At 36.3% G+C, this 14,790-nt stretch overlaps 2 protein-coding genes across 4 annotated transcripts in view; one reads left to right on the top strand and one right to left on the bottom strand.

The window, feature by feature from the left end:
- cyth4b (cytohesin 4b) overlaps window positions 1-4,241 on the bottom strand; it is a 26,821-nt gene extending 22,580 nt beyond the window's left edge. Inside the window, exon 1 of the mRNA XM_067585413.1 lies at window positions 4,150-4,241. The gene's annotated coding sequence lies outside the window, so the exon portion shown is untranslated. The remainder of the gene's footprint in view (window positions 1-4,149) is intronic.
- The window catches only part of rac2 (Rac family small GTPase 2), a 20,560-nt gene extending 5,770 nt beyond the window's left edge, over window positions 1-14,790 (top strand). The window contains exons 2-7 of one of the 3 annotated variants that reach the window (XM_067585414.1): window positions 1,263-1,334; window positions 3,081-3,198; window positions 4,995-5,057; window positions 10,783-10,942; window positions 12,360-12,493; window positions 14,166-14,790. In XM_067585414.1, coding sequence (XP_067441515.1) covers window positions 1,263-1,334; window positions 3,081-3,198; window positions 4,995-5,057; window positions 10,783-10,942; window positions 12,360-12,490 — 544 coding nt within the window. In that variant the 3' untranslated portion in view covers window positions 12,491-12,493; window positions 14,166-14,790. Of the gene's footprint in view, window positions 1-1,262; window positions 1,335-3,080; window positions 3,199-4,994; window positions 5,058-10,782; window positions 10,947-12,359; window positions 12,505-14,165 lie in introns of those variants that run through there. The other 2 variants (XM_067585415.1, XM_067585416.1) reach the window with 2 other exon arrangements.

The following is a 14,790-nucleotide window of genomic DNA, read 5'->3' as shown; positions in this document are numbered from 1 at the left end:
CCGGGCTAGTCGATACATGTTTGATCATCTCCTGCACGCAAGAGACAGTGCCAAGACAGGGCCGTTTCACCACCGAGGAAGTTGAGCTGCTCGCTGTGCTCCTGTAATGAACATGTTATTGCATCTAAGGTTTTCTCAAATATTTAACAGTATTTTGTGATTTTATATATGTATGATCAGTCTTTCAACTCTCTTTTTAACAGTTGTGCCCCAAGTCCATTCTTCACACTGTATCTTTAAAGTCCTTATGTTGATTTTAAAATGTACTTATTTTAAAAGCACTTCATGGTCTTTCACCAACCTACTTGTCTTCCATGCTTGCAATATTAAACAGTACAACCCCTCAGGTCCTCTGGCACGAGTCTTTTAGTTGTTCAGGGCAAGGATCTTTTGTGAGGCGGCTTTTATTTTTTAGGCTCCGAGCTGCTGGAACTGTGTGATATCTTTAAACTTACCTCTGTAGCCTGGCTTTTGATTTGAATATTTTATGGACATCATGTATGTTATTGTATTAAGGTTTTAAAATGTTTTTTTCCCCTCCTAACTATTTGTCATATTCTTTTATCTGTTCTATCTAGTTCTTATTTTAAATCTATTGTTATTGGTGTTCTACATTTTCATATTTTTTTATTTTCTTGTGTGCATTAGTTTTAAACAGTTTGTCTGATTTTATTAGCGGCTTGTCAGTCCTCTGTAAACCTTTCTGAACTGCATTAACCTTTATGAAAGGTGCTATAGAAGTAAAGTTTGCTTGATAGATGAGCAGGCTTTGAGAATGTAGTGGGTTTGCACAGGAAGAGTGACTCAAAGATGTCATTCTACAAAACAACCTATTGATATTTGAGCGCGCTGATGTGCAGTATTGCTCATCTATGCAATGTGCAAGGAAAATGGACGAGCTGCTCACAGCTGGAAAATAAATTGTGTAAAATGGTGAAAAACGATTATCTTTCTTTGTAAAGTTTAACTGCTGGATGGATGCTTAAGTCCCCGCCTGATTGATATCTGCCGGCGCTTGTCTCATCCTGTTTCCTGTTGGTATGAAACATAAAGTATTATAATTTCTTGTACACTAACTCCAAACTCAGTACACTTTGAAAATGTACTGCATTCTGTTATTATGTAATTTGGATTTAGCTCATACCACTCTTTCTCTCCCACCCATCCTCAGTCTTTCTCTCACTTCTTCTAGTCTTATAGCCTAACACATTGTTGCCTTTTCATAATTCCTTGCTGTATGTGTTTTTACTTGTGTGATTTAGAGCTGTGGGGAAAACATGTCTTCTCATCAGCTACACAACCAATGCCTTCCCCGGGGAGTACATTCCTACTGTGTGAGTATGACGCACGCAGACACACATGCTCTCTCGCTCTCTCTCTCTTTCTAAAGGTACATGAAAAACATAAATTGCATGAAAGAGGTAAAGAAACATGTTGCTGCATATATTGCATATTGCATTGATTGCAATATGCAACTGTGCACATGCATGGACACATGTTAGACACTCAGCTGCACACAGTAACGATGACAAACACACAGCAGTATGTCTGCAGATATCTGATGGTGTTAACACCAACACGTTTGGGCTGGCAGCAGCCTACAGGTTAGGAAAATCCTTCTTCCTAAAAGCTCACCTGATTAAAACCTTGCATGAAAATAGAGAAGAAGGTAAATGATAAACACACTTCTTTCCCCTAACTCTTAATGTTACAGCACCCATGAGCAAGGCACTAATCTTATGTTAGATATTAACAATGAAACAAATAAACTTAGAAAGTTACAAGATGCTTTACACATGAATGATTAAAACATTTCAGGACTACAAGTGGTAACAATGGAATCAGGCAATAAAAGTGCAAAAATAAATACATAAAAAATATAGTTTTTAATAAAATTAAAAATAATACTATATGATAAGACAAATGAGAATTAAATAGACAAATAAAACACTCTGCACTCTGGCCTGTAGGGAGCCAGAAATGTAACTAGTCATTAACCCAGAAAATGCTTTAAATGTAAACAGTAAAAGCTAAAAATCAACTCTAAAGGCCAGAACACGGATATGATAACATCTATGTGAATTTGTTAAAAGCCTCGAATAGCATGACAGTGAAGCAGGATGTTGCTTAAACACAGTGTCTTCATCAACGTTACATAAGAGAAAACTGAAATCTTCTACAAGATGACAAAAGTTGGTACAATCCGCACCTCTGACTTAACATACACTCAAGGTTTTAGATTTTGTATTTTTATATTTTGTAAATATTGTATTTAGGTTTTTATATATGAGATTTTTTTAAAAATGTATTTATATATTTTCCCTTGAAGAACAATTCAAGTATTTTGAATTGAACTGAATGAAATGCACTGTGTGCTCTTTAGCTGAAGTTATCTGTCAATTGTTGTCTTATGTGTAGAGGCAAAATGTACAAAATGTAGATCCAGAGAAAAGTTTAGGAAAGTAACACTAAAAGCTGCTAAATGAGGCCATCATGTTTCAGACAGACCACATGGGGGCAGTGCTGCTTCAATCAATATATCAATATAATGATCTCTACTGTTCAGACTTATTTAACACCTATTTCCTCAAACACAGATGTGTTTTACCAACAGAGGCCAAAAATTCTGTACATTTTTTGGCAAACAAACACAACAAAGAAATTAAAAGTGTCTGTACAGTGTAATTGTCTCATTAAATGGGCAAAAAATAGAGCTACTTACTATATTAAACATTATATTTGTCTGACTGCAAAGCACCATGTATCTGTTTTGAAAAATAGTATTTAAATAAATGTATATAAGTAAATACATTTTATCATTATCATAATTTATAATTCTCTAATAAGCTTATTTTCCATGGCTTCTCTAAAAAAAGAGCCTCCCTTCAGATATATGTATATTAAACACTGTCTTCACATCACACGCCAGTAGATGACTCATGTTTCACAACCCTACCTTGGTGTGACGGCATTTCTATGGCATTTACAAATCAAATGATTGATTGCTTAAATAATCAGTTAAATTAAAGACTGACTCAGTGACTGACTGATTGATCGCTGACCTTCTGCGCTCCTCGCAGATTTGACAACTACTCAGCTAATGTGATGGTGGACAGCAAGCCAGTCAACCTGGGCCTCTGGGATACAGCTGGACAGGAAGACTACGACAGGCTCCGCCCACTGTCCTACCCACAGACGGTATACAATCACGCACACACACACACACGGTTAATTAAAAAGATAAAAATCCACTTTATCTCCTGCTGTGAAACCCGGGAGAGTTGAGATTGCAACTGCTAGATCCATATACATCACTGCTGTCTGAATGAGCTACATCCCATTAAATTAAAAGACAGGAAAATAAAAGAGAAAGACATGGACTGGTTATTAAGGAAGCTGTCAAATGTGTGAAGACTACCAGACTTTGTTACACTTTCCTTCACTTTTACAAACAATCTGGAACCAGCAACACCTGACAAACATCAGACAGGAAAAATTATCATAATGTCTAGATGAAAGCTTCATATTACACTTTTGTTGTTAAGCACAAATATCAGTCAGACAAAAGAGCAAAACATCTCCAGTCTACTATTCAGTTATTTGCATATAATTATTGTATTATTCAATATTGTCAGGAGAAGTTTCTCTGTTTCTCTCTTAATCTCGAAAACAGAATTAAAGCAAAAAGCTAATGTAGTAAAACAAATGAATGTAATACAACATAATGTTTGGTTGGTTCAAAACACACGTGGAATGTGTTTAAGCTATTATGTAATTGAGAAATACAAACAGATAAATACAGGGCTTAACATGTTGATGCCTTGTGAAATGAATAATTACTACCTGCCTCAATAATATAGGCTTAATGCACTGCCTCCAGCAGCTATAATACATATTTTATATAAAAAATGAACCAAATTGCTATGCGTGATGTGAAAGGGATTGCTCGAGGTGACAAACCTGGTTTTCAGCCACAGCAGGCAGCTGTTTTCAGCTGTAAAAAACTGTAAACTACCTGCTCAGCACCAAACTGCATTCAGATAAAGTTAGCAACTAGCTAGTGGAGCATTTAGTGGCTAAAGAGACACATATTTCCCTCAGGAGTTGAGACCAAAACAGAGCTAAAAGCAGAGTGACTTTTTGACTTACATTTGCCAGGTGGACCTCAACATGACTTCATATGAATGCTAACATTTTTCCATGTCAGCTGGATGTGTAAACACTGTAAGCAACTGTTTGCCAACGTTTCATCTATAGTTTTGCTAGTTCCTGCTGCCCCCAAGTGGCCAAAAAAAGCTAATGCATTATGCTGTTCCTATGCTGAACTTTCACAGTATCCTCTCATAGTTAGTCTCTACACCAAACTTCTGAAGCACAAATCTATTTTTCATTCATATACCTTATCAGTCCTTAATAAATATGTGATTAATCTTTCATTAAGTTTTCAGAGAGCAGAGAGAGTCAATTCTTTAGGTATTACGCTGTTTGTTTATGAAGAAAACAACCACAATCGCACTATATTAAGGCTATGTGAGATATAAGAATGCAACATTTTTGAATAGTGATTTACAGGTAAAATTTAACCTGGATCACCCTCTATGAACAAAAATGTGCATCAGCTACACTAAAATAAAAAACAAGCAACAAACATTTCCATTTTTGTTTATTCTGGTGTTTGGGTTGTGTTTTTTACTGCTCTCAAATGTAACAATGGGTCAAATTTGACCTGAACAGTATGTAAGGGTTAAGAAAACCATGTTTCTCCACAATAGGCAAAGGTTATAATGCCTTTAGTGATAAAATAAGTCAAGAAGTTAGGTGTATGCATGATCATCCCATTGCAAGTATAATATAACATGCATACTGTATATTAAAATACATACACTTGTAAAACATGGCTTTGTGTGGTCTAATGTGCCATCTAATCTCTCTACTCCTGTATTTCTGTTAGTCTTAACTTTCTCACACATCTTTTCTCCCCTTTGTCCATCCAGGATGTTTTTCTGATCTGTTTCTCCCTGGTGAGTCCGGCATCGTACGAGAACGTCAGAGCTAAGGTGAGTCTCATAAATGGTATCTTATTATCTGGACCTTTATATCCTTTAGGTTACCTGAATAAATAGCCTTCCACTTATATATATTTTCTCATATTAAATCAAGTAGACATAACACTAAAACGTATCTTATCTTATCAATAGAAACAAATCAAATTATTTAATTGCTGCCTCCTCTGCTACACTTGGCTGAATCAAACAGATGAGGGGAAGGTTTGCATCTGTATGTAAGAAAAAAAAGAGAGGAGAAAGAGCAAGAAATAGTCAGAGACAGGAGAATTGTTCCTGTGTAAAATGGACCACATGCTTGAGATCGATTATGTGTCTTCTGTGATCTTCCTCATCGCTGTCTATCTTTAGTCTGAGTGGTGAAGAACGAGGGGGAGGAAACAATGTGTCACCATCACCACACTGTGATTCACTTTAGATTGAGCAAACTGTCCATTTAGAGATGTACAATTTCATATATTCTATTTTAGTTCTTGTAGGCTATATGTATATATTATAGATACTTTTAATGCAAACTGAAACTTTTGATGGATTTCTAATGGCACATAAAAGTCTTCACCAACGATTTTTGATAGAGTTGCCCCGTTATAAAAGATGATTTCAATTATCTTTTAGAGCCCAGAATCTAATTGTCTGTGTCTCAATTGAAATGTCAAATGATCACTTTTTACATTTCGCCCATGTCACTGTCCACAGAGCCTCATCAATTTGAAGAGAGCTGTGATAGATCATTCAAAGTGAGAAATGAGAAGTTGACAGTCTTGTTACTGTTGCACAACAGTGCTGTTGAGAGCTATGACTGTTTTAAAAAGGCTTTTCCATTTGGTGCATTTGACTGCTGCTGCTTCAACTGCTAAATCTGGTTTACTTTACACAAACTCCCAAGACAATTTAACAATCCACCTCCAAATAATAACTTATAGTTGAGTTGCTGTATTCAAATGCATAATTTGATTAGACTTGGAGAATTTGAAGTCACATACAAAATCCCAATTGTCAGTTCTAAGGAAAGGTTTGTCTTTTATATCTTGTGGTGGATAAGAATGTTATGTTTGCTGGTTTATTGAAATATGATTGATACTTAATAACTACAGGTGCAGCCTAACCACACTTATCCTTACACAGTAGTTCCCAACCGGGGGGTCAGGACCTCCACAAAGATAAATCTTTCAATAAACCGTTTTTCTGCTACACCAAATTTATTTTAAAGTTTGAGCTTAAAAGTTTGGACTTATTATTATTTGGAGTTTTCTGTAGTCTAATTTAACCTGGTCATGCCTCCAAAAATGATCTGAGTAAAACTAAGAAAACTGCTCACAGCACATTGACAACCAGTGGCAATGAGTTGCAAGCAGACTTTGCTTTATTTTAAAGGGCTCACAAGCCAAAAAGGTAGGGACCATTGCCCTAACCCAAGGACCAAAGTATGGTCTAAATCCATGGATGCACAATAAGTAGAGAACTACTATAGTACATTATGTCTCTGCAATCAGTAGGGCTCTGCACAGACTTGTAATACATTCCAAAGTGGAGACAAATACCAAAATGCAAATATCCAGTAAGTAAGTGCAGCATATGAAATGCATTTTAATTCCATGAACGTCAGATTTATTTTGATTTTCCTACTATCCATTACTTTTATTCAGGGTCTTGGGGGTTAAATCATTCCGTCTTTCAATCAAAAGAACGCCAGATTGTATGAAGACTATTGAGAGATAAAACTGAAGTGCTCTCTGTGTTATATTAGTTTCATTTTTTCTCCATCTCCTGTGCTAAAATGACGCAAGGAGGAGTACTGAAACATAAGCAGAACCTCTGAAAGAGCTTTTAGAGTGTGACCTCTCTCAAAAGCACTCACTGCTCTTCAACCTTAAAAATATCCAGTACCTGTAAGAACGCCCATATAACAAATGAAGTAACCTCAAGAATATTGATTAGATGATTGACCTCTGCTTTGTTCTTGTTTGAATGCCATGTAAGTCATCATAGTTATAAGGGAATGGAGCAGTACAATAAACGTGGTGATTAGTTGGTATGGAGGGAAATTAAAAAGGACAATCAGGTGATGACGAGGTGAAAATATAAATTCTATGAAGTGAAATTTCAACAGAAGAAAGTACAGTAAAAGTGATAATTTCATACCTAGAAAACAAAGCTGTATTTGGTTAAACATCACAAATAAAATACAAATAATAACCACACTAGCTGTCCTGTGAAAACCATCTCGGCAACATTCATGTGCTAAAAACGTGTCTTTTTGGTTTTTGGGCGATACATTTTTCAGATCATCCAACAGGAGTTTAAATGTTTTTTAGCATTAGAAGTAGGATAACTTTCTCAACCTGTAAAGAAAAACTCAAAATCACCAAATTTCACTGGACAGTGATTTTCCACTAATGTCTTGTGGGTGACACGAAAGGTTTGACACTATTCCAGTGATCCACAGGTGGCTATAATGCAACAAGGAATGCAGCAATGCACCAACAAAGGCAGAGAAGAAGACAACTGTAAGCTAAGACTGTTAGCTAGTAAACTTACAGTCTGTAAACAAAGCAGGATTTAAAAATATTAAAAGATCTGCTTTGCAAATGTTTTATGAGGAAGGAAATGCATTCAACACATTTGTTTGAGCTCATTGCATTTTGGTGAGTAACACTGAATTAAAAAAAAAAAACTTTATTTATAACAAAACTCCACATCGCCCCTTTAAATCTCAGTGTAAAGACAGGCACCTACAAGCGTGTTTTGTGACGTCACAACTAGTTTGGAGCCTTTTGTAGCCGAGTATACAGCTTGCACAAGTGTGATGTGGAAACATGCACTGAGAATGGACCTTTCAGGGAGGGACGAGATATCTTGTTTCCAGCAGTTAAACTTTTGAAATGAACAATATTTGAAGCATACAGTCTAGACCTGCTTTATGTGAAAAGTGTCCTGAGATAACTTTTGTTATGATTTGGCGCTATACAAATAAAACTAAAAATTGAATTGAATTGAATTTTCATATTCATAGATTCTGTATTTTTCAATGAGAGAGAAGGAGGAGACGTATTTTTTAAGAATTTTCGATTAGCTAACTGAACATTTTTTTAGGAAATACCATGTCAGACACAAACTATTATTCAAAGCAGAGTATATTTTTAGAGAATTCTTAAAACTTGTCTGGATGGTAATTGTAATTTTTTGCCATAGCAAACTTCTTCATGATTCTAGACCTCTGTTTTAAGACTCTTTACACAGCTGGCACCCAAGAAACCTGTTTCTCTCACTCCACCCATCATCAGTCTCAGAAAGCTCAATTTTTGTGTCTAGAGGTTAACAACCATTGACAAGGCACTAGAGCAGCTAAATGTCAAGCAAATCAAACCATAATGACAGAGTGGAGTATTGATTTACCAGCATCCTGTTCACACAGTCTCCGTCCATCACTGATCACATAGTGTTCGCTCTGTGCACCATTACAAGACTCACAATCAATGCTGAAAGATTAGTGTGGGGTTAACAATTGTTTCATGCAATTAAAAGGAAATGAGATCTTTCGGTTTGTGATTGTGACACTGTTGGATGACATACAAAACACGATAAACACTAAAGAGGTCAAAGAATTACACAAAGGACTCTGCCTGGCTTTTATCACTGGCGACAACACCGGCCTACCATGTGATCAGCACTGACTACTAACAGTGGATTATTGCACATGGGTTTAATGTGATTATCTAGTCCAAGTCATATCTGAAGTCATTCAAGACTATTTCAAGTCAGGTTTAGCTCAAGTCTCACGTCAAAGTCGAATCTGAAGTGTTCCAGAGAAGGTCTCAAGTCTCAAGTCAATCCAGAAAATCCAAGTTAAAGTAATGAAAATAAATTCAAGTCTTAAGTAAATTAAGACAACTCCAAGTCAAATCTGAGGTCTTTCTGTGCAACTCTCAAGTCACTGAAGACATGTCCGAGTCATGTCTCAAGTCAATGAAGATCAAGTCTGAGTCAAATTTCAAATATTTTAGAGCAAGTCTAAGTTGAATCTTGTCTTTTAAAGCAAGTCTCAAGTCAAGTTTAATTTCAATTAAGACAAGTCCAAGTCAAGTCTTAAGCCTTTTGAAACAAGTCCAAGTCAAATCTCTTTCGAGACAAGTCCAAGTTAAGTCTCCAATCATTTTTGACAAGGTAAGGTCAAGTCTTAAGTAAACTGAGACAACTCCAAGTCAAATCTTTCTGAGCAACTCTTAAGTCATAGAAAGTAAGTCCAAGTCATGTCTCAAGTCATTTGAGACAAGCATCAAGTTTCAAGTCAACTGACAAGTCCAAGTGTAAATCTCAAGTCCAAACTAAATCTTACATCTTTCAAAGCAAGTATTAGTTCAAGTCTAAGTCAGAGCTCTAAGTCTTTATAAGCAATTTGAAGTCAAAATGTAGGTCTTTAAAAACCCTGACAGCTGGTCATTAAAATGACAAAACATCTGTGTCAACAGTGTTATTACATAGTGAAGACTGAGTGCTTTAAATGCAAAGGCTAATACTGTAATTAATTATTCAAATTGTGATGCTATTCAAGGCTTGCCTGAGACTGTATGTCATTTTTTATTGTTCTGAGAAGATTAAAACTTGATCTTATTGGTCTCAGGTCAAATGAAATCTTCAGGAAGTCATGACTCAAGTCCTCATTTTTGTGAAAATGACTTAACTCTCAGGTCTACAGCTCTGTAGTGAAGCTGCTGAAAAGAACATACCAAATTCAGGAAATATTCAGTTGATAGGTCGAGTTTAGAAACTTCCACCAGAGAACCTCCCTCTTGGCTGTGACCGAAATAGCATGTCAAAATGAAATTAATTTTAATAAAACTTCAGAGGCACAGATAAAGTTTGGAGAGGGAGAAGGAGACCAAAGGAATCCATTCATTTGTATTACACAGTGGCTTTTTTTAGCCATACATGGTAAGAGATTCAAAAAAGAATTCACCAAAGAAGCGGTAGCATGATTCATCAGGTAACACCCATAATCCCAAAATGTCAAACGGCAGGCTTTTAATCAGAACTCTTCACTAAGCAGGTTGGATTTGCCAGTCAAAAACAAGAACTATCACTGGCCTGCAGGCTTTCTAACAGAATGTACTTAATTCTTATAGCAGATAGCATCTCTCATTTCCTCGCTAAGGAAAATGGATAGAAAGAGGATAAAAGAGGCAAAGAGTGAAATGAGTTTGAGCGATAGAGCAAGAGGGGGATGTTTGAAGAGGTTCAAGAAGATATGAGGTGAGAAGGCACGAGCAAATGAGAGATCAGAGGGAGAGGAGAGCGTACGTGCCTGAGTGTGAGAGAGAGAGAGTTTTAAGAGAAATTGTAAAAGAAGAAGGAGCCAGAGAGTGGAGGACAGCTCTGAAAATGAAAACTTCAATCAGGTTATGAAACTGTCTTCAAGTTGGGGATGAAACCTGGATTGCTTGAGCAAATACAGAGCCTACACCTTACCATATATTCTCATTTCCCATACTGTACCTATAGTATGTAGTTTGCGTTCTAAGACTTCTATCATGAAATTTAAACAAACCAGACTGCCTGGTTCCTCTGCTCCTCTCACTGTTTCTTACCTTCTAGCTTCAAACTTTCTTCTCTCACCTCCCTTCACCCCCTGTCGTTTTCTTCATCTCTCTCACACGCATTCATTTTCCTGTCTTTGTGTCTCCCTGCTCATTTTGTTTGTCTTTACTCTGTCCTCTGTCAGTGGTACCCAGAGGTTCGTCACCACTGCCCCTCAACCCCAATCATCCTGGTGGGCACCAAGCTGGATCTGAGGGACGAGAAGGACACCATCGAGAAGCTGAAGGAGAAGAAACTGGCACCAATCACCTATCCTCAAGGCCTAGCACTGGCCAAGGAAATAGGTCAGTCACACTCATGGGGTCCTCTCAGATGTTGTATGGAAGTTTGAGGGCTTAAAACACAGCTGGTTTGTGTTTTACTGCATTTACTGTGTTAGTATATTGAGTTCACTGAGAGAAACAATCATTGTTTCTGACAGATGAAGGTAGTTTATGGTTTGTTATTCAGTCGAAAAACATTCCTGATAAATTTTTGATGACATCAGCTTTTAGAGAAAAGAAAGCATTAACCCTTGCGACCAACTTCCAAAGGATGAATTTGAACGTGTAGTTGTTAATTCGTCCCCGGTTTGTAATTAGTTTTCAGACTTTAATACTGCACTAATCAATACTTTTATATCAACTCTGCGGTTCCATTCAGCTCCATGGAGCATTTTTATCATCTTTCATGTTCATTGTTTTGGTTTTTACTGTTTTGGTTAACTCCAAAATAATAAAAATGTAACTCTCATCAACTTTGTTTCCAGCTGTCGCTATTTCCAGAAAAACAGTCCTTCAAAAAGCTCTATTAAATACACTGAGTGCTACCAGCCCAAGACCAAAACAAAGTTTACAATAGCTGGTGAACAAAGTGAAGATATAGCAGCTAAAGAGCCAGATATTTTTCTCAGGTGTTGGTGGAGCTAAAAGAAGATAGATTATTGGGGATTATATTGGTCAGGTGGACAGAAAGACGACTTAAATTAATGTTGCATTGTGTCTTCTGGATGTGTAAATAGGCAATGTTTGCTATCTTCGTAATGTGTTTATATGTCAGTCTTTTGTTTACAGCTTGTTCTACTGCCCAAAAAATAAATAAATATCACTTTAAGGTCATCAAAAAACAGTTACAATCCATGATTTCTTCCACTGTAATCAGATGGAATATATAATGTATTAATAATGCAGCCAGAAAACCTATGCCAAGAATATGTTTCAGATGTAGCATGAAAGATTTCATGTAGATGACGTCCATCAAATTAAGATTTTGTGATGCAGAAGTTTGAGGATTTTGCATTACATTTCTCTTATTTCTTTTTTTTTCAAACTTCAACTTGCTAACTAACTAACTAACCAGCCACTTATGTTGGAGCAGCTGATAATTACTGTTGTATATTAACACTTGGCTAAACTTGGTTAATATATGAAAGTTTTTAGACCTCCTTGTTTACATATAACTGTTGCGTCAGCAGCTATTCAATGGCAGGTTCTATGTCCTGCAGATACATGTCTTGTCATAATTTGTATAAAAGTAATTTATATGTAATTTATAAGTAATAAAATGAAATACCATTGCAGTATTGGGAGATTTTTTTACTCCACCTCCTTTCCATACTGTACTTATAGTTTCTATGATTCTACAGTATGTGTATTTGTATTGGTGTTTGTTGACCATTATGTGTGTGTGTGTGTGCGTGTGTGTGTGTGTGTGTGTGTATAGACTCAGTGAAGTACCTGGAATGTTCAGCTTTGACCCAGCGTGGCCTGAAAACTGTGTTTGACGAGGCCATCCGGGCCGTGCTCTGCCCTCAGCCCACCAAGGTCAAGAAGAAGGGCTGCCTACTGCTGTAAATAGTAAGTCTGAGGTTAACACAGAGGAAGAGGAGGGACGGAATCAAAGAAAAGGAGAGAATAAAGGAACAACTGAAAAATGAAATGAATAGGGAGAGAGGGAAAGAGAGGTCACGGTGATGCTGTTATTCATTTGGTTTTCCCAGATCATAAGTCTGAACACATCCCACACAACTTTGGGGGAATATTTATCACATACTATGCAGCAAGAATTGGCTGATCACTGATGGCAACAGCTTCTTCTTTTAGTACATAAAATATGCTAAAAATGTAAACTGGGGGGTACATTTTTTATGGAATAATTTAATCACTTAAATGCTACAAAAATAAAGCTGCCATCACTACTGCGTTTCGCTCCTCTCGACCCAATTGTGATGAAAATTTTCCCAACAAGGTCTGGATGGACTTAAAATATTCAACTATCTGAGTTTTATGCTGAAAATGCTGAAAATTTTGGTCTTAACCCCTCACTTTGTCTTTCAACAGCCTCACCATGAGACATCCACAGTGAGGAGAAAGTTTTTTTTTTTCTCAGCTTAATACATACTAATAAGTAATATCCCATTTTCCCATTCCCATTCTTACTAAAAATAATTTAGAAAAGAAGTTCATTCTCAAAAAGCAGGATAAGAAAAACTCGATTCACGAAAAAATTAAATTTTAATTCTTTGTAACAAAATAACTCCTGTAAAACACATTATCAATTAATCACTCAATTATTTTTTCCATTAATTGATTAGTTTTTTGGTCTATGAAATGTCAGAAAATGGGGGAAAATGTCGATAACTGTTTACCAAAGCCCAAGATGACGTCCTCAAATGTCTTGTTTTATCCACAACCGAAAGATATTTAGTTTATTATCATAGAGGACTCAAAAAAATATTCACAACTTTCTTTTTTAAAAAATGAATCAAAATAGTTGGCAAATAATAGATTAATTGTTGCAGCTCTAATATTACTGAAGCTAACACTACATGTTCTCTTAAAATTCATCTTAAAATGTGTCACAATAGAAAAGTTCCCCTAAAGTGGGAGAAAGAGATTAAAAGTGAGCCGGAGAACAAGAAAGGTCAAAAACAGTAGCAGAGAAAACAGTCACATAATGACACTGACAGAGAGAACAAGAAGCAGATGGAGCCAGCTCTATTATATTACACTGAGGATAAAGGCGGGTTCCTGTAAAATGATTTCATTAACGTCACATATGATATGTGAAATAAAAGTTCCTATCACAGCATTTGGTAATTAGTTCCAAGGCTTCAGGGCAGATTTCCAATCTGCCAGTAGGAGGACAGACACGTAATGTAGTGAGCTAGAAAATACGGCAATAATTTGACAGACGATGATCTGAGCCTTTTCTCCGCAGGAGATACATAAGCAACTGAAAAACACAGAGTCCAAAGAAAAAAATACAGCTAATTTTCTTTTCAGAAATCACCATAATAATTGCAGAACTGAATGCATCCCGCTGGCATTTCAATATGCCAAAGTAAAGAGGAAGAAGAGGAAAGAGGAGGAAGATTTTATTTTACAAAGCTGCATGTAGAATAATGGGCCCATTCCTTGCAGAGAAACAGAATTGTTTTTGTTCTTAAGTTGACATAGAAATGAATTCTCTTTGGCATCCTGCATGTATTGTCATTTCAACATGTGTGTGGTGTTTTTAATGTTTTAGATTCCCACCGGACCAGAGAGAAGAGAGAGACCAAAAAAGACAGACAGACTGTTGACCCCACAGCTCAAAGAAGATTTTAAAATTCTGTAATGTTTTTATATGAAAACTGCAACTGGAATAACCATAAAAAAGTTGTTTTCCAGTTATAAAAAAACTGTAGCAAACCTTTGTGCATAACAGCCTCTGAGACAGATTTTTGTGTATTTAACTGATGCTGCACCAAGCAAGATGTTTCTGTAAAAATTAGTAAATGCGGAGGTATGAGACTTCCCAACTTAACACACTGTACTATAGATTCATCCTGTTTGCTCAGATTTAAGACCAGGAGCAGCATGCTGGCATTATGCAATGGACCAAAAACTCAACAATGTTTAACACTGTATGGAAATGATGTTATTGATGACATCATAGACTAGCAATACGATTCATATTGATATGTCATAATGTCATATTACTTGTTTTACAACTGAGAGTGATGAACAATGATTATACATACATACGTACATATACGAGGATGTGGAGTATAGTATTGTATAAGAAGACAACCTTGTCATTTTTGAATGACGGGCAAGCAAATATATTGTTTCATGTGATATTAAAATAAAAGACATGTGATCACGTAAAA

Source organism: Thunnus thynnus, chromosome 3 (assembly GCF_963924715.1).
Source record: "Thunnus thynnus chromosome 3, fThuThy2.1, whole genome shotgun sequence".
In the NCBI taxonomy this organism is placed as follows: Eukaryota; Metazoa; Chordata; class Actinopteri; order Scombriformes; family Scombridae; genus Thunnus; species Thunnus thynnus.
The sequence above is the reverse complement of the archived record's forward strand: the minus strand, read 5'-3'. Positions and strand labels throughout refer to the sequence as shown.